The sequence below is a fragment of the Rhinatrema bivittatum genome, unplaced genomic scaffold, assembly GCF_901001135.1.
Source record: "Rhinatrema bivittatum unplaced genomic scaffold, aRhiBiv1.1, whole genome shotgun sequence".
Classification (NCBI taxonomy): domain Eukaryota; kingdom Metazoa; phylum Chordata; class Amphibia; order Gymnophiona; family Rhinatrematidae; genus Rhinatrema; species Rhinatrema bivittatum.
In genome coordinates this window covers 43,060-68,943 of record NW_021821066.1, presented here as the reverse complement: position 1 = coordinate 68,943, position 25,884 = coordinate 43,060, and the positions used below count along the sequence as shown (strand labels likewise).

The following is a 25,884-nucleotide window of genomic DNA, read 5'->3' as shown; positions in this document are numbered from 1 at the left end:
TGAGAACACCTGTTACAGGTAAGCAACTCTGCTTTCTTTTCTAATCACAGTAAATATAACTGTCAATAGATTCCTTATTTTTCTCTATTTTCTCCTGTGTCGGTTCCCTGCACTGAGTGGAGGGAAACAGGAGTTTAAACTTCTGCCACAAGTGTATTTGGTTTGTCTCTCGCTCTCCCAGAGAAAAAAGAAAGCGAAAGCAACAGGCATAGATCCAATTTCACCTCTGACAACAGCTGTAGATAAAACTATTCATAATAAAAGGTCAAATTCTCTTCTGACTAGGTTACCTGCTGCACAAAAATCCATGTTACGGAGGTCTCCAGGGAAATGTGTGACCTAGGGACGACTCTGCAGTCCGCAGCTCTGCTGGCAATGCTCTGTGCTCTCTCGTTCACGGAGCCGCTCCCAGGTGAGTGCTGCATAGAAACACAGAATGTGACTGCAGATGTGGACCATGAGGCCCAGTCACTCTCTGCCCAATGACCCCGGGTGATCTCCTGCTTTTCTCTCACTTCCTCTGAAGCTTATCCCATGCTTTCTTGAATTCCTTTAATGTCTTTCTCTCCGCATACTCCATGGTGGGGGCTATTTTGTACCTCCACCAATCTTCTTGCTGGGATGATCAAGGCGAGCATGTTGGCAAGTTAGGGGAAACGAGTGTGGAGAAGCTATGAAGGTGCTTCCCTACGCAGAGCTTTGACAGTCAAATATCCACTCTTAAATTGAACATGCAGGGATATAGGTATAGCCGATGTGAGCCGGGATATGAATTTAAAATAGGGGAAAAAGAACCTCTGAATTTCCTTAGTATACTAACATGTATCCCATCGGCAGGTCAGAATTTGATAGTCATTCCCTTAGCTCGGTTGGCAAGGCTGATGAGATAAGGTCACAGGTCCAGTCCTTTAAGTGAATTTCACTGGGTAAATTGTTCTGATTACTGTGATTCCACCTTCAGGATACAATTAAAGGCTTTTCATTTTTCATAAGCATTTAGCAGTTTAATAGCTCTTCAGTAGCAGCTTTTGCTGTGGTTTTCTCAGTGCTTTTTTTGTTTGTTTGTTTGTTTTTACCAAATTTTACTTCTCATCTTATTATTTTATTAGGTAAGAAACTTGTTTAATTTAATTTGAGATTATTGTTTTTGAATATGTACGTTTTATTGTAATCCGCCAAGTACTTTGGATGGTGCAGACAGTAAATGTGAATCAGTAAATCCAGGCCCATAGCTATGTCTGCTTTTACACAACTCCTCTATGCTGCAAATGGTATGGTATAAAGGATTTGCAGCTTTGGAAGCAGCTGAAATAAAAGCAGACCTTGCTATGGGACAGGATGGGATGCTTTTCACATTTACAAGGATCAAGCCTGGTATTCCCCATCCTCTTACCACTTGACTAAAGAGAACCCCACAAATGGAGTCCAGGATGTTTCCACCCGAAAAATGACTTTTTAAAAAATATTCATTTTTCCTAGGTTTCCATATAATCATAAAATAATTGACTAGTGTTGACTTTTTTCTCCCTAGGAATTGAATCAGTGGCCATGAAACTCCAAGATGCGGGGGAGTCCATTGACTGTGCTAGTCCTCTCTTAACTGTAGGATGCATCTGCAGGCAGGAGTGGGGTCTGCTGGGCATTATCAGTGTCTGACGGGTGTTGCTGGCATTAGACGCACAGGCTGACCCGAATCTCTTGCCAGAGCCGGTGTTTGGGTAGGATGCACTGGGTGGTCGCCCCGGGTGCCGTGAGGTGAGGGACACCTTGAGCAGAATAAGAATCACTCGTTCTGAGGCGGCGGGAGCGTGGCAGATCCCATCCCATCACGGCTGAAGAGAGGCCCTGTGGGCAGCGGCAGATCTCATCCCGTTGTGGCCAAAGAGAAATCCAGCAGGGCAGCGGCACAGGCTGAGGAGAGGGCCAAGGGCGTGGGTGCCATTGGTCGGGAGGGTGAGGGGAATTTTTGCTCAGGATGCCATTTGCTCTAGAGCTGGCCCTGTCTGTTGGCAAATGCCCTGAATCTCAAGCATCCAAACAGAACTGTTCTGATTACTGCTCCCACCCCTCCCCTCAAGGCAGCCTGCAGGGAACAGAAGGGAATGGGGCTGGAGAAAGGAGCAGAGCCCTGTCTGTTCCAGCTTCACCCCTTGCACCTCTTGTCCCCCACAGGAAGGACTGGAGCAGACCCTGGAGGTAGCACTAGGGGGGAATAGGAGGGGAGGGGCTGGAAAAGAGAGCAAAGGTGCCCACTCCAATCTCATCCTCTCTCAACCTGTCCCTTTGTTTCAACAGGAAGTCTGAAGGGAGGGGATGGCACAGACACAGACAGCCTGTGATCCGGGGACCTCTAGAGGTCAATAATAAAAAAAATAAAAAAGGTTGAGCTTCTCCATTTAGTTTAGGTGCCTAACTTTGAACTTAGGTACCTTTCAGCTGAAAATTGACATTAATTTAAGTCTTCTATTTATTTCAATAAATTTAAGATCCTAAGGGAGTCATTTACTAAGCATTTTCCCATAGACACAAAATGAGAGAAAACCTTTAGTGAATGACCGCCCCAAATTAGGTGCCTAATTCTGAAAATGAGTGCTAAGTGGCTAACTAACCCTGGGATTCATCATTCCACTATAAATATAGCGGAATGATGGTCTGTGGGAAAGAAAGTGGCAGGGGGCAATAATATGCAACTGGCGGTATCGCGGCAGTGCGTTTTCCCCATAGCACCACGGAAAATTTCCCAAAACATTATTGCTCGCAGCGCTGCCGGGCTATAACCCTGCCCAAACCTCGTCCACACTCCTGCCCTTCCCTGATTTAAATTGTACCTCCGTGATAACGGCACATCACAGTTTAAAGAATGACCCTGTTTGTATCATCGCCTAACTCCACCTACTTTTTAGGCTCCTAAATTAAGACACTCAGTCCTAGTAAATTTTCAAAAGGCCAATTTAAGTGCCTAACTCCAAAAGTTAGGAGCCTAAGGCCTTTGAAAATTGGGCACTGTATTTATTTTTTCATTGTGGCTGCCAGCTGTGTTGCGGTAACAAAAGTATTATTGTTATTTCTGGAAGGAAATGAGAAGGTCTTTGGTAGGGTGTATACACCTGCCGTTTATTTCTGAATTCTTGCTTTTGGGATAGTGCAGTAGATAGATGGGAATGTGATCACAGTAGTAGAAGTGGGAGGATAATTCTGAACTGTTTTGAGGTATAAAGTTTTATGATTCTATTTTCTAACTAGAGAGGTTTTGTGGGGTGGCTGGTGGTGGAGTAAGGGATCACGTTTTATAGTTACATGCTATAGTAGTTTATTTGTATTATGTGTGATGATTTTCTATGTTATAAAACACCATGAGTTGTTTAGGAAGTGGCACTATATAAATGTCAATAAATGAAATGTGAATTGAAGCTGCATTCCGTTTTTTTTGTTTTATATTTTATTTTTTTTGTTGCTGTTGCATCAAACTAACTGTCTTTGAATGGCTTGTGGTAATTTGTAAATGGGGATCTTTTTAGGCTTTAATATTATGGTTTAATTGATTTCTGGATTTATCCTCCTTGGAGGCTTTAGATTTGCGAAGGTTTTTCTAAAGACAGAGAGTTGTTTATTTTATCAATTTTGCTTTGTTGAATTTGATTTTGTAATTATATATACCCTATATAGATAGATTATTTTGTAATTTTATGATTATTTCTTTGCTGTAACTGATTTTGTAGTTGCTTTTATATTTGCTTGATGTTCTGTTTGTTGTAAACCACTCAGGTATAAAAATTGCAATAAACAAATAAAGCAGGATAGCTGGCCACCCTACTGAATGATGACTTCCTCTGTACTACCACTGAGTGCTAAAGCTGAGTTTCACTCTGCTTTATTTTTTAGGTTCTAATGTTGCAGTGCGATATAAACATTCACTTACAGCAGTCACAGGCCAGAACGTGACCCTGCAGTGTGAGTTCATGCTGCAATTTGAGGTTCTGCAGCTAACCTGGCAGAAGATAAAAGGTTTCACCTCAGAAAATGTGGCTACCTACAGCAAGAAGTATGGGGTTAAAGTGCTGGGTGCATTCAGCAAGCGAGTGCACATTGAAGGCATCAGAACCAGCATGACATCCTTCAGTCTGCAGGCAGTGAAGCTGGAGGATGAAGCCTGCTATATCTGCATTTTTAATGCTTATCCACATGGATTTTACAGCGGGAAAACATGCCTCCATGTTCAAAGTAAGTTAAACCTTAAAAATGGAACACTACACATGCCAATCTCCCAATTCACCCATAGTTCTGGCCACTCTGCATGCCAGTGCCTCTCGTCTACACACAGTGTTTCACATAAGAAGCTGTTAGTGAAATTATACTTAATGCTGTGTCCATGGAGAATGAGTATTATTGCATCCAAACTAGAGAATTAATTCTAATTTGGATTATTTGAGCCACAGTTGACACTGTTTTAGAATTACCAGCTGGTTTTAGGTCATTAAGGTCAGTCTGAGCTAGTTTATTTTTGCCCCATTGCATCTATGGACTGGAAACTGGTTGATAACTAGGAATGTGCATTCATTTGAAACAAATGGGTAATCAGAAACAAATGAGAGTATTTTTGCTTCAGGTCATTGAAAACTGAAACAAATAGACAGAAACTGCTAGTTCCAATCTGCGGGCAAAATGTCCACAGACTTTAGCCCATGTGGGTTGTTTGAAAATAACTCTCCCTATGCCATAAGAGCATAAGAAATTACCATGCTGGGTCAGACCAAGGGTCCATCAAGCCCAGCATCCTGTTTCCAACAGTGGCCAATCTAGGATACAAGTACCTGGCAAGTACCCAAACACTAAGAAGATCCCATGCTACTGATGTAATTAATAGCAGTGACAATTCCCTAAGTAAACTTGATTAATAGCAGTTAATGGACTTCTCCTCCAAGAACTTATCCAAACCTTTTTTGAACCCAGCTACACTCACTCGCTCTCTGCTATGATCATTTAAATATTATAAATGTTTTAAAACACAGAAATTTAGGATATGAAAGCAGAAAAGTCTGAAACCCCCTTCCCAAGGGAGAGAGGGTAAAGAGCATGCTACCATTTAAGTGAACTACAGCAGAGAAAAAAGAGCACAATGCAGCTATGTAACATGCACCACCAGCCCAGGAAACCCAAAATGAGATTGAAAAGGTTGCCAGAAGGTGCTTAAATGACCATTGAAGGTGCTTAAATAACCATTGAATAGATGAACATACATGCATATTCTCTGAACATATGTAAGATAATATCACAAAAGTCAGAGGTTAAGAATACATCATCCTAATGTATTTTATTCATAACAGCTTTAACATGTACAAAATAATTTTTCACTATTTATTATTGCGACTGGACCCTAATTTACATACAATCTTAAATACATAAAGAAAATATTTTTTCTAACATATGTAAACCTAATACTCACGATAAATGGTGTGAATGAGGGTTTGTGTGAGTGGGGATTTATCGTGGGTATTAGGTTTACAAATGTTAAAGCTGTTACGAATAAAATGCATTAGGAAGAAGTATTGTTAACCTCTGATTTTTATGATATTATCTTACACTGAATAGATGAGTCAGAGACTCTCAGATAGGGGATTTGCATGTCATAGCCTCCAGACTACTGTTGGTAACTTGCAGTGAAATATCACGTTAAATCAAAGGATAGCAAAATTCTAAATTACAGAACTATGACTGGAAAAGTCCTACACTGAAGAATTCTGAATGAGAGAAGGATTTATGAGAGAAATGTACTGAAAAAACAGTCCTAGAAGCAAACAGATTATCACCCTGACTAATAAGGGGAGTCATACCCTTGGGTACCCAATTCTCAGACAACAGAAAAAAAAAATCAGGCAGGATGGAAGGGTATGCACATCTTCTCTTTCCATGGTTCTGCCTGGGTCTTGGCTTTTTGGCTGAGAGAAGGTGACCCATCTAGGCTGGATAACAGTGAATGACTGCCCATGAGCTTAGTGGAGCTAAAATTGCTGAAAGCTATGACTGCGGAGGTCCTGAATCATTGCATGTTGAAGAAACCATGAGCCTAGTGGAGTTGTAAACCCAAGCTGGAGAAGACCTGAAGGACAGTAGCAGATCTGGAGATCGAGTGACCCCCCCCCCCCCCCCTGAGAGGAAGGGGATCCCAGTGACAGATCAGGAGGTGAACCTGAGTCCCCCAGGAGGGTATGGACCCCAGCATCCGATCATGCAGATGCCCAGGAGGAAGAGGAGACCAGCGGAAGATCGGGATGTGATCTTGGGTCCCCCTTGAGCAAAATAACCCCAATGGTAGATTGAGCAATCCCCCAGGAGGATGTGGATCCCAGTGGCAGATCAAGTGGTCCCCCAGGAGGGTGTGGATCCCAGCAACAGATTGGTATGTAACCCTGATTCTCCCAGGAGAGTGTAGACCCCAAAAGCAGATCAAGCTGTCTGCCTGGAAGGTGTGGATCCCAGCAGCAGATCGAGCAGTTCCCCAGGAGGAAGGGGACCCCAGCAGCAAGTTCAGAGGTGCAGTCAGGTTCCCCAGGAGGGCATGGTCCCCAGAGACAGACTGGGAGGTGAAGTAAGGTACCCAGGAGGACATGGACCCCACAATTGGCATGAACCTTTGCTGAGCAAAAGTGGTCAAGTGGGCATTCTAAGTGCGGTAAGGTCCAGTTAGTCTGCCCAGTTTCCTTCCTGTTGCAGTATCAGACCCTGTTTGATCTCTGACTTTCCCTTCACTTCCCCACTGATAAGGATGCTCTGTATTTATCCCAGGATTTCTTGAATATCGTTACTGTTTTGGACTCCATCATCTCCACTTTTCCATGCATCCTTTCAGTGAAGAAATATTTCTTTGTTACTCCTGAGCCTGCTCATTTTGTGCCTCATATCATGATCTCTTGTTCTAGAACATCTTTTTTCCACTTGAAAATATTTCAGCATTGTGATGCAACTGTGGTGGGAAAGGGTGGGTTGATTTGGGGCTGGGAAGGGGAAGAGGGTTTGTAACTGGTGTGAATTTGTTCAGTAATATTCATTGTCAGCTGTGTAATTTCTATGAAAAAAATTAAAATAAAGAGCTTAAAAAATGTTCATATTGTGCATTATTGACACCTTTGAGATATTTCTATCTTACATCCCCATCTCTCCTCTAGGAGAAAATGAAACAGGACAGAAAAACGTAGATTGCATATTTTGCTTTATTTTCTATTTGTGTAATACTAGTGAGCTCCTTATTCAATAGGGTTTGTCTGGATAAGCTGCAACTTAACTGGACATATTTTGGGGGTTCTAAATATCCACGCCCACTGACTGGTTACATTTTAGCTGAGTAAGTCATTGTCCAGCTAAAATTTAACTGTATAAAAAGAAGCAGTACAACGGCATTCGAAGGCCAGGGCTTCCACTTAGCTGGACAGTGCTGATATGTAGAACTAACTGGCTAAGTTTTACCGGGTAAGTCTGAACATCAGCACTGTCCAGCTAAGTGGAAGCCCTGCCAGTCTAATGTAATGACCCTTTGGGCTCATTACCATTAAGGTCTTAGTGAACTCCTTTTAGCTCGTGCAATATACTTGGCAATTAGGGGGAGGTCCCATTTGGTACAGCCCCTCCCTTTTAGAGATCTAGGATGGCCATCCCTTTGGTAGGCAATAAAAGCAGCTCTCTACTGAGAGAATAAGGGTGGGGTTCCAGAGCAGTACAGAAGTGTGTTTCTAATTTGGATTTTTGTGCCTACTTAGAGGATCCAAGCAACCCCTGCCTAGGGATCCTGAGCAAGGTCAGGAGACTACACTTCCAGTCCACTAACTGGCTGGTTTGGGTTTTGCCTCTGGTTTATTTTCAGGTTTTGGAAAATGTTTTTGGTAGGAAACCTTGGAAGACCTCTGGATGTTGCCTGGAGAGAAGGCATGGGAAACCCTGTCCCTGGAGGCCCATGATAAGGAAGACTGGCCCCTTTGTAACCTTTTTCAAATATGCAGTAAATAGCTGAGCAGCTGAAGTTATCCAGCTAACTTTATCCAGATAACCTTTCCACTTGCCAGCTTACTGACCTGTGAGTTCACAAGTAGAGTGCCTACATTGTCACTGTAAAGGGAATAAGAGTAATTGTAGGGCACCATTCTTCTATATAAAGATCTGGTACCAGAAACAGAACAATAATTAAGCAGACACAGTAATAGGTAATAAGAAAATAGGATAAAAAAAGTGTGGAATAATTTTTTCATATTTCTTGTACTTTTTATGAAATGTTATAGGTTTTTTTTTTCAAAATTTTGTTTTCTTTAGTCATTTAAATTAAATAAATTAACTCTTTGCATCTATATTATTTTTCTTCTTGCCTTCTTGAATTACCTTAAATTTAGAAACAGGATTAAGACCTGGCTGTTTGAACAACTTTTCACTAACTGAATTCTAAATCATAGAGTCTGATGCAATAAGATTAAGAGGCATGACCACTGTATATATTTATTATAGTTTATAATGAATTTTTAATTCTGTCATTTTGTGGATATTGTTATATTGCTATATGGTTTGTTTTATAATTTGTATTGCCAACCACCTTTATTCTATATGATAAGTTAGTATACCAAATCGATTAAACCATTCAGCAGGCAGCATATTATTTTCTTAACAATGTCTTTCTTTGCTATACTCCAAAAGAAATTGGGAATGTGGGAATGCAGAAGGATAAAGGTAGAATTATATCTTTTAGTCACTCCAAGCAGATGATTTTCCAAATCCTGCAGAGAAATAATAAGTGTGAACTAGGGTAATTGCTGCACACTAGTACCATGACCCTGAGAAGAAAAGATTAATGGGTATTCATTCAATAATCAAGTGACTATTGAATGAATACCCATTCCATCCAGGCACTGTGTGATTAATGTGACATGTACTTTATTTCAGGGAACAAAGAATCTTCAGTCAAAAGATCCACATCATTAAGTTAGTTTTTTATCTCTCAGATAAGAGTAGCCTCTAAAGGTTGTGTAACCCTTTCTTTATGGATAAATTATGTCCTAAAGGGCCATAAAATATTTGCATTTTGGGGCTACCTCCTCAGTCTCTTTCCCCCGATTCTGCTCCTAAAGGATGGGTTCTTTCTGTTGGGGTGAAGGATAACCTCCAAAGCCCAGGGCTGGAATAAACTCCCTTGAGTGTAGAATAGAATACCATTGCTCTTTGGGCAAGGCAAATTTATAAAACAGGCTGGATTTACTGGATATGGGGTAGATTTTTAAAACGTATGTGCATGCATCCATGTGCACATATGGGCTTGCATGTTATAAATCCGGGCCAGCGCGCGCAAGAAGGGGTGGGATACTGCAAAATTCACACGGCGACACCTCGTGGCCTTCCCCAGTTCCCTCCCAGTCCGCTCCAATTAAGGAGCGGACTGGGAGGGAACGTCCCTATCTCACTGCCCATACTCCTTCCCTTTTCCCCTGTCCTCTCTGACCCCTGAAAACCGCCTACTTTTTTTTGTTTCTGAGCTTACATAGTAACATAGTAATGATGGCAGAAAAAGATCAAAATGGTCCATCTAGACTGCCCAGTAAGCTTCCCAAAGTAGTAACTGCCGCTCCGTACAGGTTACCCCAATGTTTCTCTTAAGGGTAGTAACTGCCGCTCTGTGCATGTTACGCCCATGTTTCTCTTAAGGATTGTAACTGCTGCTTCGTGCAGGTTACCCCCATGTTTCTCTTAAGGGTAGTAACTGCCGCTCCTTGCAGGTTACCCCCATGTTTCTCTTAAGGGTAGTAACTGCCGCTCCTTGCAGGTTACCCCCATGATTCTGTTAAGGGTAGTAACTGCCGCTCTGTGCAGGTTACCTCCATGTTTCTCTTAAGGGTAGTAACTGCCGCTCCTTGCAGGTTACCCCCATGTTTCTCTTAAGGGTAGTAACTGCCGCTCCGTGCAGGTTACCCCCATGTTTCTCTTAAGGGTAGTAAATGCCGCTCCGTGCAGGTTACCCCCATGTTTCTCTTAAGGGTAGTAAACTGCCGCTCCGTGCAGGATACCCCCATGTTTCTCTTAAGGGTAGTAAACTGCCGCTCCGTGCAGGATACCCCCATGTTTCTCTTAAGGGTAGTAAACTGCCGCTCCGTGCAGGATACCCCCATGTTTCTCTTAAGGGTAGCAACTGCCGCTCCATGCAGCTTACCCCCTAAGTTTCTCCTAAGGGTAGTAGTAACTGCTGCTCCAGGCAGGTTTAGCATTTTTATTTATTCCCATCCTCTAGCCCAGAGCTTTCCAAACTTTTCATGTTGGTGACACACTTTTTAGACAAACATAATTTCACGACACGGTAATTCAGTCTACTAGTAAACCAGAGGTTAAAGGTTAAACGAACGAAACATATTTCGACAATTTATGTATGTTTCCTTAAATATATACATAAATAAAATGTTTCACGACACAACCTATCTCATGAAAACCTTAAATTTATATTAAAAATATATATTCCAAGATTCATGTTATTGTTATAATTTATGAGAAACAATAATAAAACAAATTGTCTGTCCCCCACACACTCATCTCTCTCCTCCCCCCAGCACATGTCTGGCCCCCACACACTCATATCTCTCCCCCTCAAGCACATGTCTGTCCCCCCAGCACGTTTGCCCCCCACTCACTCATCTCTCTCCCCCCAGCACATGTCTGGCCCCCACACTCGTGTACCTCGTCTTTTTTATTGTTGCCAGTTAAGTGCTTCACTCCCTTCCATGATCACCAGACACTGCTGCTTGCAGTCAGTACTCCTCATGGCCAGGCCTCATCGGCAGCAGCAGCCAATGCAAGGATGGCTGGGCTCGTTCCACCCACCAAGCCCCCCCAAAAAATGCAATTGACAGCAAAAATCACCCAATAATAAGCAACCCATAAACTGAAAAAAAAAAGTGAATCTCTAGAAAAAAAAAGCCCAAACTCGCATCAGAGTTGACCGGGCTTTCGCGACACACCTGCACACTGCAGGCGACACACTAACGTGTCCCGACACACAGTTTGGAAAGCTCTGCTCTAGCCTTTATGGATCCACAGTGTTTATCCCATGCCCCTTTGAAATCCTTCACAGTTTTAGTCTTCACCATTTCCTCTGGAAGGGCATTCCAGGTATCCACCATCCTCTCAGTGAAGAAATACTTCCTGACATTGGTTCTAAGTCTTCCTCTCAAATCGTGACCCCTAGTTCTACTGAATTGTTTCCAATGAAAAAGGTTTGTTGACGAACATGGATCATTAAAACCTTTCAAGTATAGCTCCTGAGCTGTGTGTGAACCTATTCTTGTGGATGTTCCCTTGTGTATTCCTGTTGCGTGACAGGACTGAAACACAGATTATTGGAGTGTTCACACACTAGGAAAGGGCTGCTGCACCTTTTCATACAGTGCCTTTTCAGCGTTGTGTAGAAAGAGTGTTACAAAGACACATAATAATGGAGTGCTGTGTAGCCTACAGTGAAGACTTCATATGTGTTTTTTACTGTTTTTCTTCATTTCTTTAGGTCAAAATGACATTTAGTAAACATGCCAGATGAGTCTCCTGTGAGAGACAGACATTAATGCAATATTCTTCATTTTATCTCCATGCAGGGCGGTACAGGAGCAGGGAAGGCAAGGCCTAGGGTTTCAGCCAAAGCCAGTGCAGCGCTCCCTGTTTTCTACTGATCAGTTTCTAGAACAGATCTTTCAAGAGCCCATTGATTCAGATGAATCATATATAATGTTTGGGATTTGATAGTCTGGTAACTGAGGAGGGTTAAATCCAGTGGGCAGGAAGATAGCATGCCCATTGAAGTAATAATTGATACTGCTGGGATCAAGCACCCTCCAGCAAAGGCTGATAGTTGAGAGCATGAGAGGGGCCTCTGGCCTTCTACCTCCTCATCTGCCCTGAACCCCAGCTCCAGCTGCAATACCCAAGGATCCAGAGAGGGCATTGCACAGGTATGGTGGTACATTAGTTCTATGAAGGACCAGTGTTTTGCTGAATGCCTTCACTATCAAAAGAGCATAGTCAGAGGTACATAAGAACACAAGAAATTTCCATGCTGGGTCAGACCAAGGGTCCATCAAGCCCAGCATCCTGTTTCCAACAGAGGCCAAACCAGGCTACAAGAACCTGGCAATTACCCAAACATCAAGAAGATCCCATGCTACTGATGCAATTAATAGCAGTGGCTATTCCCTAAGTCAACTTGATTAATAGCAGTTAATGGAATTTTCATCCAAGAACTTATCCAAACCTTTTTTGAAACCCAGCTACACTAACTGCACTAACCACATCCTCTGGCAACAAATTCCAGAGCTTAATTGTGCACTGAGTGAAAAAGAATTTTCTCAGAATAGTCTTAAATGCGCTACTTGCTAACTTCATGGAATGCCCCCTAGTCCTTCTATTATCCAAAAGTGTAAATAACCGATTCACATCTACTTGTTCAAGACCTCTCATGATCTTAAAGACCTCTGTCATATTCCCCCTCAGCCGTCTCTTCTCCAAGCTGAATAGTCCTAACCTCTTCAGAAGGATAAGCTGTTCCATCCCCTTTATCATTTTTGTTGCCCTTCTCTGTACCTTCTCCATCGCAACTATATCTTTTTTGAGATGCGGCGACCAGAATTGTACACAGTTTTCAAGGTGCGGTCTCACTATGGAGCCTTACAGAGGCATTATGACATTTTCCGTTTTATTAACCATTCCCTTCCTAATAATACCTAACATTCTGTTTGTTTTTTTGACTGCTGCAGCACACTGAGCCGACTATTTTAAAGTATTATCCACTGTGATGCCTAGATCTTTTTCCTGGGTGGTAGCTCCAAATATGGAACCTAGCATCGTGTAACTCCAGCAAGGGTTATTTTTCCCTATATGCAACACCTTGCACTTGTCCACATTAAATTTCATCTGCCATTTGGATGCCCAATCTTTTAGTCTTGCAAGGTCTTCCTGTAATGTATCACAATCCACTTGTGATTTAACTACTCTGAAGAATTTTGTATCGTCCGCAAATTTGATAACCTCAGTCGTCTTATTCCTTTCTAGATCATTTATATATATATTGAAAAGCACCCGTCCAAGTACAGATCCCTGAGGCACTCCACTGTTTACCCTTTTCCACTGAGAAAATTGACCATTTAATCTTACTCTCTGTTTCCTGTCTTTTAACCAGTTTGTAATCCACGAAAGGACATCACCTCCTAACCCATGACTTTTTCACTTTCTTAGAAGCCTCTCATGAGGGACTTTGTCAAACGCCTTCTGAAAATCCAAATACACTACATCTACCGGTTCACCGTTATCCACATGTTTATTAACCTCTTCAAAAAATGAAGCAGATTTGTTAGGCAAGACTTCCCTTGGGTAAATCCATGTTGACTGTGTTCCATTAAACCATGTATTTCTATATGCTCTACGATTTTGATCTTTAGAATAGTTTCCATTATTTTTTCCCAGCACTGAAGTCAGGCTCACTGGTCCTTAGTTACCCGGATTGCCCCTGGAGCCCTTTTTAAATATTGGGGTTACATTGGCCACCCTCCAGTCTTCAGGTACAATGGATTATTTTAATGAGAGGTTACAAATTTTTACTAATAGATCAGAAATTTAATTTTTGAGTTCCTTTAGTATCTTAGGATGCATACCATCCAGTCCAGGTGATTTGCTACTCTTTAGTTTGTCAATCTGGCCTACTACATCTTCCAGGTACACAGTGATTTGGTTCAGTTCATCTGACTCATCACCCTTGAAAACTATCTCTGGAAATGGAGGTGGAGTGGATAAAATAACAAAATTAATCACTCCTTGGCAAAAAGGCAGAAAAGGAGATCAGGAAAAACAGCAAGCCAAGGAGGAACAGCCAGAAGGTTATAAGCACAAATGCTTAGAATCTGGCCAATAAAGTTTCAGATCTGCAGGCCCTAATGGTGGAGGCAGACTTGTATATTATCGCTATTACGGAGACTTATGAATGGGACACGGCTGTACTGCGCTATAAGGATACTGATGACAGAAAAGGGAGAGGGTTATCTCTTTATGTCAAGAATATCCAAGCAACTGAAACACAGGGGAAAAGTTTAAGTGCTGTACTCATTTGTAAAAAGAAGTGATGGTGACTCGGCAGCGGTTGAAGTTGCTACACTGGCGGCCGGATTTCTAATGGCCCACGTGCGTAAAACACAGGGTTACGTGTGCATTTTAAAAGGGTCCGGCGGCTCACATAACCCCTATTACACGCACAACAGCCGGGCCTCAGCAGAGGGGCGGTCTGGGGGCGGGGCTAGGGGCGCCTGGTACAGCGGCCATTTGCTGCAGCTCCTTTGCAGGAGGAAAAAGTAAGTTTAAAAAATGGGGGGGGCCTAGGATAGGGATAGGGGATGGATAGGATAGGGGAAGGGGAAGAAAGGTTAGGGTAGGGGGTAGGGAATTTCCCTCCTAGTCTGCTCCTTAATATTTTTTTATGCAACCTCAGGTTTTGCAGCTTTGTTCTACATTTGTGGTAGTACCAGGGTTTAACGTGCCTTTTTTAAAATCGTCCTCAGCTCACTGCTTTTCTGTCTTCCAAAATGGGTCCTGGTTGGGGACCTTCCTGTGATATCCCCCCCCCCCTCTCCACTGGATAAACTGGTGGGTGTTCTTGTGCTATTTGGTTTAAGCTGCTCTCTGCATGCCCTCTTTGTTTCCTCTGAGGATCTGTTTTTCTTGATTTGGTGTTGTACATTTACTGTGGACACTCCCCCCTCATATAGCAGAATCTTATTGCGTTTCATTTATTTTAATTTTTATTAATTTATTCCCTTATTATTATAACTAGATGTCTGATTTCAAATCAAGTTCATTCTTGAGTTGTATTTGTTAACATAGTAATGATGGAAGAAAAGACCAAATGATCCATCTACCGTAGTCTGCCCAGCAAGCTTCTTATGGTAGCATCTGCCATGCCATGTAGGTTACACCCATGTTTCTCTTCAAGATAGCAACTGCCGTTCCATGCAGTTATCCCCAAGCCTTATGATAACCCATAAAAAAAATGACTGCTAGCAACATTTTTACTGGGTGATGAGCCTTCTTGAAAATTCAGACAGTGCTGCTTGATGTGCTTTGCTTACGTACTTGGCTGTAGAAGCAGTCCTATGCTTTTTCCCTTATTTTTGCATATCAGTACCCCAGACCATAAAAGCCAGGGGCCCTGTTGGTTGTTGTATGAATCCAATTCCTCTTCCACCCAACCCCTGCCGACAAAAGCAGAGAGCGATGATGCAATGGCATCAAACGCATCAAGACTTATTGGTTAAGGTAGGTAAGACCATATCATCGGTTAAGGGTAGTCATTGCGGCTCGATGCAAGTTACCCCATGCTTATCAGCTTTCCAGACCATAAAAGTCGGGGCCCTCGGTTGCTGTCTGAATCCAATTCCCCTTTCCTCCTGCCGTCAAAGCGGAGAGCAATGTTGCAGTTGCATCAAGCATCAGTGCTTGAAGGAAGTGGCATCACTCATTCAAGATGACCACTTAGTTGACTAACTCCTCAAGCCGATGCTTTTAAAAGAAAGTTTGCCTTTCACAGGAGTTGAATTTACTTTTTTATGTTTTAGCTCCAGGTAATAGAAGTGTCGGCCTTGAGAGATGTCAATCCTCCACAGTAAAGTGTGCAGTAGATTATAACAATTATGGAGCGGGGAGAAGGGAATTTTCTGTGAGGGGTAAGACAACACTGGGAAGGAGTAAACAATGTGTGGTTTTTGTGAGGGTTTTTGTTTTACCTTGTGCAAGGTTATTTTTCAGAGGTTGAGAATTGAACACTTTACAGCTATTTGCCTTTTTTTTTTTTTTCTACATTCTAATGACATCTTGGGCCTTTATGTTTATTTTCTACATTATAGCTATTACAATAGTTTCAATACATTTTAAAGGTTTAAATTCTCCATCTGAAAGGAGCATGTTGTTCAAAGAAGCACTGATGTTAAGGGCAGACATTCTATTTATACAGGAAACACATTTACATATAAAGGATGAGCTGCTGATAAAATCTAAAGGATTCCCCATCCATGTATCTAGCGTCTAGTTCTAGGAAAAATAAATATGGTGGAGTGCGGGTTTTAATTTCTAAGAATGTTTGTGCTGATTTTTGGGAAATTTGCAAAGACAATGAGGGATGCTATATTATGCTTAAAACGGTGATAGCTGAAGAAATATGCACTCTGTTGAACATCTATGGTCCCACTTTGGACCAGGGATCATGTTATAAAATCGCATGTCCATGTGTGCACGCCTAAGTTTTGAAAATCTACCCCTTATTGTCCATCTCTAGAGGTAGTCATGAGAGATACTTTTTTGGTCACCTTACTGCTTTGAGATGTAATAACTTGTAGATATGTAATAAGAAATGGGAACTGCATATAAATTGGCTGAAAGTAAAACAACCCTGATTTTGAACACTATGATGTTATATATAATATATTCCTTTGTTTGACATTTGATGTGCAGTATTAACAGTGTTGCTGGGAGGATAGGGGGGTGGGGACGGAACAAACTAAAGGAAATTGTACCAAAGACTATAGTATTTGCTTATTTGCTGTTATCGCAAGGCTGTTCTTTGTTATTGTGGTCAATAGTCTTGAAATCAGAAAAAAATAAGCATCAAGGCTAATTGGTTAAGGATAGTAACCACAGCACAAACAAGTTACCCACATGCACTCTTTTCTTCTTTTCCTCTTTTCCATCCTCTAGCCTTTAGGGATCCACGGTGCTTATCCCATGCCCCTTTGAATTTTTTGACTATTTTTGTATTCACCACCTCCTCCAGAAGGGCATTTGAGGTATTCACCACGCTCTCCATGAAGAGAAATATTTCCTGACTTTGGTTCTGAGTCGTCCCCCCTGGAGTTTCATTTCATGACCCCTAGTTCTATTGATTTCTTTCCAATGGAAAAGGTTCATGCATCATTAAAACCTTTAGGTGTCTGAAAGTCTGTATCATATCTCCCTGCACCTCCTCTCCTCCAGGGTGTACATATTCATATCCTTCAGCTTCTCCTCGTAAGTCTTCCGATGCTGACCCCACATCATTTTGGTCACCTTTCTCTGGACGCCTCCATCCTGTATCCTTTTGAGATACGGTCTCCAGAACTGAACATAGTACTGTAGGTGAGGCCTCACCAAGGATCTGTACAAGGGCATTATCGCCTCCTTTTTTTTTACTGGTTATTCCTCTCTCAATTCAGCCCAGCATTCTTCTGGTTTTAGCTATTGCCTTGTCACATTGTTTCACCACCTTCAGATTGCCAGACACTATTTCTGCCAGAATCCTTCTCTTAGTCCATGCACGTCAGTCTCTCTCCCCCCCCCCCCCCCCCCCCAATCATATACATCTCTTTTGGATTACCACATCCCAGATGCAGGACTCTGCACTTCTGGGCACTGAATCCCAGCTGCCAAATCTTCAACCACTCTTCCAGCTTTCTTAAATCACTTTTCATTCTCTCGATTCCTTCAGGCGTGTCCACTCTATTGCAGATCTTAGTATCATCCACAAATAGACAAACCTTACCTTCTACCGTTCTGCAATGTCGTTCATGAAGTTATTGAACAGAATCTGTCCCAACACTGATCCCTGTGGCACGCCACTTAACATGGTTCTCTCTTCAGAGTAGGTTTCATTTACCATTACACTCTGTCTAAATAAGATAAATATTTTTTTTAAAAATGGAAGTAATGGCACTTCCATTTACATTGGTGTGGTTTACTTGCCACTCAGAGGAACTGGACAGAGATCTGGCCAAAAACATCCAAAAGGCAGGGCCGGTGCAAGGATGTTAGGCGCCCTAGGCAAGCCTTCTGCCTAGCACTCCCACCCCACCCCCACCCCCAGTCTCAGCCTCGGCTCTTACCTCATTCGCGCCCGCTGAGTGTCTGCTTCTTTGGGCCACGAACAGGATGGGCAGTGCTTGTAGCCCACTGAATCTCTACTCCTCTGCCGTGAGCGGGATAGGCTCCACTTGTGGCCCCACTTGGCTGCTCTTTGGTGCCCCCTAAGGGTCGATGCCCGAGCCAACCACCTAGCTTGCCTAATAGGATGTGTCGGCCCTGCCAAAAGGTGAGTCGGGAAGGTGAAGTGCAGCTCAATGGAGATTTTAATCTGACAGATGTGGATTGGAATAACCTTTCTGCAGAATCTGTAAGAAGTAGAAAGATTGTGGATGCCTTTCAAGGGACTCAAACAAGTGGTGATGAAAGCTACAGTGAGAAGGATCATGACAAGGCTAGTAGAGAGGCTTACTGAGGGTCTCTACTGGTGGGGAGGCATTAAGAAGGTAGGATAAGATTGTGAAACAGGAAAAATCATAACAGCTGGGAAGACTGGATGGACTTTCTGGTCTTTATCTGCCATTATTTACTATGGTCCCAATTTTTGAAGAGTTTAGGCTCCTAATCTTTGGAGTTAGGCTTCTAAATTGGCCTTTTTGAAAATTTACTAGGACTAAGTTTTAAATTTAGGAAACTAATTTCATTAGGATCCTAAAAAGTGGATGGCTACAGGGACAGAGTAAGGGTGGGGAAACAGGAGCTTAGCACTGATTTTCAGAACTAGGCACCTAATTTAGGCATCTAAATTTAGGTAAATGAATAGAAAGTTGCATCCTAACCCTGTCATGTGATGGGGCAAGGACCTGGAACAAAGCCAAATGGCCATGGCCCAGTCCCCAGACATGTGATAGGAGCAAGGTCATGTTGGCGCTAATTGGGGTTAGGGGACACCCCAGGCCCTGAACCTAACACCAATGCAGATTTTAAGGTACTGGGGTATCGGGAGAGTCTGGGGTGGGGGGGGGACGGACGTGGGTCACTATTTGGGTTTGGAGGAATAAGGAGTTGGCTGAGATGGGGGCTCGTAGTCACACGCATTTATAAGAATTTATTTTATTGTTTTGGGGGGGCAGCCTCGATTGGTGCCCCAGGATGGGTCTAATAAGACCCCGATGACTTGATTTCTACTTCTAGTGGGGAGCCATGGCTGAAAAGTCTATATTGTTGATTATACCACCCTATATGGGGGGAGGGGGGGGAGAGAAAGAAAGAAAGAGAGAGAGACTTTATAGGGACCAATATGTCACTCTAGTATTTATAAACCAACAAATAAATGGAGGATGGAACACACTCAAGAGTGAATCCACTAGGGAGGAAATGTGTGCAAACAGTTCAGAACAGTCTGCAGACAAGGGTTGTTTTGATGCTTTGCCGCCACTATGCGCGTCTGACTTTGGGAGCATATTGGAGCGGCATTATCTGAAACGGAGAAGGATTACTTTCAAAAAGTAATTTTTGTGAAGGTGTACTTTGAAGTAGGTTATGACATTTTGGACAATGTAAGTGGACAACGCTCTAGAGTTACATAGCTCTGATTACAATGAAATGTCTTTTATTGTAAATGCTGTTTTCATTTATCTGCACTTTTCTCCCCTATCCTTCCCAGCCTTGGCTGAAGTAAGTGCCCTGCATTCAGACCAGAGCACTGATGGATTTATTCTAGCCAACTGCACAGCTACAGGGAAGCCTACTCCAGAAATCAACTGGAAGCCTGAGACAGCCCTGATTGGTCCACCCCAGGAGTCGAGAACTCAGAATGCTGATGGAACAGTCACTGTGACGAGCACATGCAACTTCTCTGCAGAATCTCTGCAATCTCTGAGTTGTGTTATCATTCACCCAGTGCAGAGCAAGGAACTTCTAGTCTTCCAGTATCCGGAGGGTAGAGGTGAGTCCCTTCCAGTTTTTGAATGCAACCTTTCACCTCTGAGGAATAGCAGATTAGGCAAAGCGCTCCAACTGGGGGGAAGAGGAAATGGGCCATGAACCATTTAACTGCTGGCACCCAGTTTTTTGGCTGGGAATCCTTGATCATGGGGAGAGCAATTTTGAAAGGCATTTAGGCACTTAGGCAAGCTACTGTTTTTTTTGAAAATTGATTATGAGGCACAATGCTGAATGGTTTTCAATCACACAGGAAGTTCTGATGTGTCATTATTATGTAGATGGGGATGTGGCATGTTAGCAAAAACTGAATGCTCAGCATACTCTCAAAGATGGGAGCATGTGCTGAGCCAGCTGTTTTTGTTAGCTCAGTTTTGTAATTCATGAAGCACATAAATATTAATTTTTTACAGAAAATAGGTAAATCTGGGTAGAAGAAGCCCCCAGTAGAAGAAGCTTCCTTCCATTGTTTTCTGTTCTGGAGAGGAGAATCTGGGACATACGTCTCTATTCTCAGGAAGGGCGAAGCAGGGATCCCAGATGAGAGAGGCAGAGGAGAGCTGCACAAGGCAGAATAATTACACAGGATGTAGGTATGGGTGTTTGGCACATCATGGAGATGATGAGTCTACCACTCATGAGCAATGGCAACAGAATGCAGCTCGAGGAGTGACCCTTGCTGGCCCAGGAGCTGCCCTTAATGGGTCATCTCAGAGGAGGCCTTCCTCCATCAGGGAGAGGACCAGGGCAAAGGTGGAGGAGAACATGTGGTGTGGAGTGGGTTGTAAACCTGAAATTTAAATTCTACGTCTGGTTGGATTGTTTCATATTCTCTGTTGCTTTGTGTTTTCAGCCATTGATGGAGAAATAAGACATCATCATTGGGGAATAATCAGCATGCCTGTCCTGATAGTGTGCATCTTTGTGTGGATTTGGACAAGGAAACTTAGAAAGTGAGAGCCTTTTCATTTGTTGGGAAATATACATTTTACAAGGGCATCTCAGAAATTTCCATTATATATAACATAGTCTTCACTTTTAGAAAATCAGTCAAAATTCTTCCTAAAAAATATTAGGTTACTAGCGTTGCTCCTGGCATTATATATAGTTCTTTGTGTATGGGCAGAGTGCATCTTCCCTGTCCCATAGCCTTACCCCAAATACCCGAGAACTGTGCCCTTGCTCCTGTTGAGTCTCCATCCAGTTATAATGTCTGGAATGCTGGAGCTGAGAGTCAAGAATGGCTCAGAAACTTTTATAGTGTTATTTTCAAGAAAGCATCAAACAAGCACAGGGAATCTTTGAAGGAATGATAGGGCCGTATGTTTTGGGTTTTTTTTTGTCCACCATGCTTCTACATTTATCCACACTGTTTGGTTTAACTAATTTGCCTCAAATTTCTGATACAGCCATGTTTAGAAATTGTCAGCAATGACCTCATATGAAATGCAGTCTGATTGGTTCAGGCACAATGTTTGGTATGATGTCTATTTCAGGGGCTTCTCATGAACTGTAATAAAAAATAACAAGAACACCATTCTACCAAGGTCTATCCTTATTTCAAAATCATTTTTTGTTTACTAGAAACCACCAAGAACAGTGGATCAAACAAGTATAAATTTTATAAATAAATAAATAAATAACATGATGGACACATTCTCACAGCATTTAAGTGTATCCTAAATGCAACACTCCATTTTACATTACTCGAATGGGAAACCAGGGACCAATTCAATGGCTTGAAAATTCAATTCAAAGTCTTATGCTGTTGAAACAATTATATCATCACATTGGAAAATGATTAAAAGAAGTACTAGATGTAGTCTATACAGCAGCTTACTTTGCTGAGACAGTGAACTTTGCTGTTCTTTAACTAAAAATTCACCACTGAATTTGTATTATCTCCTTTTATAAGATATTTTGGTTGCTCAACCTAGTTGTGTTGGAAGAGATATTGAACAGTATGTGTTTTGACTTACAGGTCAGAGATTCCAAGTGTACCTAGCATTCCAGAGTTAAAAATACCGATCAAAACCCAACAAGGGGATGCCCCCAACATTTTGGTTGAAGATGGCCCCAGCAGACCAGATGAGAGAGAACTGCGGTACCAGACCCTGGGTGAAGCATCCCAGAAAACACCTTGCAAAACCAATCCCCAGACGGAGAAAACACATGTAAGAATCACAGTGGGCCTTATTAATGGGACTAAACAAACATTTTATTCTCCCAGTGTTGGGAATTTACACTGTATCACTAGCATGATTTTATCCATAGCCTACCGTACATGGAAAGAAAGCCAACAGATGCTAGCTGGCCAGGAAAATAACTCTTTCTTTTCATACTGTCAAGAAAAGCAAAAGACAATTATTTTAGTTATTTATTTCACTTTGCTTGGTAGCTTACATTATGCTATCAGTTTCAAAGCAAGGAACAATAAAACTATTCAGAAACACACTGACAGGTCATATATAGCCCACATTTACAGACAAATAATAGTCATAGATATCCTTCTTAAGCACTATGCCAAAACAACCATCCAAAAATATAATATCCCATCCACAACCCAAATTATTAAACCTAATAGCAACAGTAAATCCTTCTCCCCATCTTCTGTCTTGGGTTCATAATCTGTCAGGCAGTGCTGAGTGAAAAAATCTTTAATAACGAGTTTCTTATAGGTTACTTTCTCTCCCCAGGACCCAATGTCATATAAGTATAAAAATCTTTGCTCCTAAGAGATAATATATTAGTGAGAGGTAACAAGGTAACAAAATAAACAAAATAAAATAAAAGGTAACAAAATTTGAAATTGTTTTTAGAGGGTGGGGAGGAGGGGGGAAGGGAGGGTAGGAAAGTTCCTTCTCAGTCTGCTCCTAAATTGGAGCGGACTGGGAGGGAAATGGGGAAGGCCCCCGCTGCGTTGCCATGCGAAAATCGCTAAAATGCACCCCCTTTGTGCGCGCCGCCCCCGATTTTGTAACAGACTCAACATGTTATAAAATCGCACATCCATGTGCGCATCGGGGGATGCGCGATTTATAACATGTGCGAGTCTGTTAGAAAATCGGGGGCGGCACGCACAAAGGGGGTGCATTTTTAGCGATTTCGCATGGCAAATGAGGGGGTTTTAGTGTGCCTTTGGGCCTCGGCCCGATCCCAGACGAATGCAGGACCCGAACCGAGGGTTGGCGGTGTGTCCAGCATGGGCGAAGACAAGGTCTGACCTGTATGCTTCCGGAGCCAACAATGTGATGTTCGTATATGAACAGTCCTCCGACCGTTCCCAGCCCTTTCGGACCTGCTGCTTGGTATCGGCATGAAGCAGCAGGCCGGACTGAGGATGAGGGCAGACGGAGGCCTGCTGTCACAGAAGACTCAGGATGTGAAGACACCGGAAGTGGATGAGGATCTTGGAAGACTGTCGACGAGACGAGGAACTTGGAAGACTCTAGACGAGACGAGAAGTTGGGAAGGTAGTCATTGGCACTGTCTCTCAGGACACCCTACACAGTCCACCCGCGGGACTGGTCATGGACCACCCTGTTCTTCTGCGCGCCCTACACAACCTGAAGAGGCTGGTCACGGACCACGCGGAGAGCGGGACAAGCGCAGGAAGGAAACCAGCCAAGGCGAGACTCCAATGACAAAGCCGGTGTCTTCCGGAGAACCACAGGAACTGGCAGGTCAGGAGGACTCGAGAACACAGGAAATGGATCCAGCTGCGAGGAGACTCTGATGACGGAGTGAGTGTCATCCGGAGAACCATAGGAGCTGGCAGGTGAGGAGAACTCGGAAACACAGGAAATGGATCCAGCTGTGAGGAGACTCCAATGACGGAGCGAGTGTCATCCAGAGAACCATAGGAGCTGGTAGGTCAGGAGAACTTTAAGGCACAGGAGAAGAACATCAGGAATCCTGGAACATTAGGAAGCGAGACATCGGGAAGTGAAACATCAGGAAGCCTGGGCAAGGGACCTCAGGAAATGAAGACATGGAACACAGGAAGCAGACGAGACATGGAGCTCCAATGATGCACAGAGGCCTGACGGAGTGCTGGAAGACCGGAACTTCCAGGGACGAAGTAATTCCGATACAAGGCATGAGTGCTGGAGAAGAGCTTTTATACAGGCAACTCCCTGGGAGGAGTCCAGATGGGCCGCCCCTCGCTGGGTCTATAAGAGTGGAGAGGAGCCGCGGGGTTGCCCCTAGGGAGAAGGGCATGGCCCAAACCAGAACGTCCAGGTGCAGTAGAGCAGGCCTCGAGTAGGCCCCGAACAACGCCGAAGGCCTCTCAGGCCGTGGAGCAGGATCCGGACAATTGCTCAAGCGAGGCCCTGGCTTCGGAGCGGCCTCCAGAAAAAGGTGAGAGGCCTCCTGTGGCACAGCTACAGGAGAAATCGTAACAAAGATAATCATAAGGCTTAATGGTTAAGGGTAGTAATCGCCGCATCAAGCAAGTTACCCCGATGCTTGTTTACCTAGACTGCACAGATCAATGCCTTGTTGGATATTGTCTGAATGTACATCCTCTTTTCCACATTTTCTCCCTGCCATTGAAACAGAGAGCAATGCTGTATATGCATTCAAGTGATGTATCAGGCTTAATTGATTTAGGGTAGTAACCGCCGTGATAAGCAAGCTACCCCCACGCTTATTTGTTTATCCAAACTGTGTAGTCAGGCCTTGTTGGTTGTTGTCTGAATCAACAATTACATTGTTGTAATCCTCCCCTGAGTCTAAAAACAAATGGCAAAAACAGCTCCTGATTGAATATTTCATTCAGCTCTTGTTAAATGTATTCTGCATTCAGTCCTTCCACTTTCTGCTGATGGTTCTGCTGGTGTTCCATTTCAGGCCTTCCTGTGACGAAGCAACCCCTTGTGAAACGAGATTTCCTTGTATGTGGGCATGCATTCTCCCGTCTTGTTCTCGCTGCAGGCAGGCCAGTCGAACTGGGCAAATGCTCTCTCACTATATCTCTCTCTGCTCAACTTTATTATTTATTTATTTATTTATTTATTTAATGCTCCAAGGCACACACAGGGTGCCTGCTCCATGGAGTTCACAATCTAGCCAAGACACATAGACCAAACAAATAAAGAGGCTCTGGGAACTTTGCATGAGGTTCAGGTAATTGATTATTGTAGAAACTGGTTAAAAACAAAGTCATGCTCAGGAAGAATCACATCTACGATTTAGAAGCTGCCTCAAAAAGGTGGGTTTTTAGCAGGTTTTGAGTGAGCAAAAGATCTCTGCCTTCTAAGAGGGTATATAAAAAGTCAGGCAGTGGGACTAAAGCAGGAAAATCAGTATTCTGAAGACTGCTTAATCTCCAGAAACCTTCCTCTTCCAGTACCTGCATTGATCTGTTTGATGTTTTACATTACAGGTGGGAACCCCAGGAACCAAGGTGAAGCAGAGGAAAATAGACCAGAAACCAGAGGATGGCAAAAAGAAGGTGTCTAGGTGCATTTTTGAAAATGAGGACATGCATGAGACTGAAAAAATCACTTCAGGATGATTTTAACAAGATTTAGCAGGAAGAAGGAGAAATGCAGAACGTGCAGGGTACCTAGAGAAGTCGAAACTTCAGAAGAATGAATTGGAAAAAACAGGCATATAGAATATAAGATTATTACTTGAAACAACAAAAAAGATGAGAAGAGGGAAGGAAATTTATAGTGGATGGAATATGATAAGTTTAAATGCAGGGAACAATTCGATGTTTGCAAAATTATTGAAGAGAAACTTTTTAAAGGTGAATTTTCCAAACATTACGCAATTAAAAATGAGCATATATTGTTCTGACTTGGGAGGTGGACCCTTGGTCCTCTCGTCGGTAGGCGAGGCCAATCACGAAGATCACTGGAGGTAATTGAAGAAGATCTGGATGCAGGCGCCTCCTGCAGGTCGTTTAGTCCAGATAGCTGGCGCCTCCAGCAGGTCGAGAGAACAGGGGTAGGCACCTCCAGCGGGTCGTGGAAACAGAAGCTGGCGCCTCCAGCAGGTCAAGAAACCTGAAGAGGTAACAGAAGTCAGTCCAGAGATCAAGAGCCAGCACACTCCGCAGCCAGTCCAAGGATCAAGATCCAGAATACCCCGCAGCCAGTCCAGGGGTCGAGC

General features: G+C 43.0%; 1 protein-coding gene across 1 annotated transcript; it reads left to right on the top strand.

Moving 5' to 3' along the window:
• Positions 1 to 297: 297 nt before the first annotated feature.
• LOC115082422 (OX-2 membrane glycoprotein-like) lies at positions 298 to 25,884 on the top strand. The gene is made up of 6 exons (XM_029586656.1): positions 298 to 412; positions 3,883 to 4,221; positions 19,484 to 19,765; positions 20,615 to 20,714; positions 21,743 to 21,935; positions 25,151 to 25,884. The coding sequence occupies exons 1-6, from the start codon at positions 331 to 333 to the stop codon at positions 25,280 to 25,282; spliced, it is 1,128 nt and encodes a 375-aa protein (XP_029442516.1). The 5' UTR covers positions 298 to 330; the 3' UTR covers positions 25,283 to 25,884.

What these genes read in the sequence shown, in the direction of transcription:
- LOC115082422 (XM_029586656.1), top strand. Translation starts at nt 331, where the DNA reads ATGTGTGACCTAGGGACGACTCTGCAGTCCGCAGCTCTGCTGGCAATG. An exon ending in GTTCACGGAGCCGCTCCCAG is followed by an intron (nt 413 to 3,882) that starts GTGAGTGCTGCA and finishes TTTATTTTTTAG; the next exon opens with GTTCTAATGTTGCAGTGCGA. An exon ending in TGGACAAGGAAACTTAGAAA is followed by an intron (nt 20,715 to 21,742) that starts GTGAGAGCCTTT and finishes TTTGACTTACAG; the next exon opens with GTCAGAGATTCCAAGTGTAC.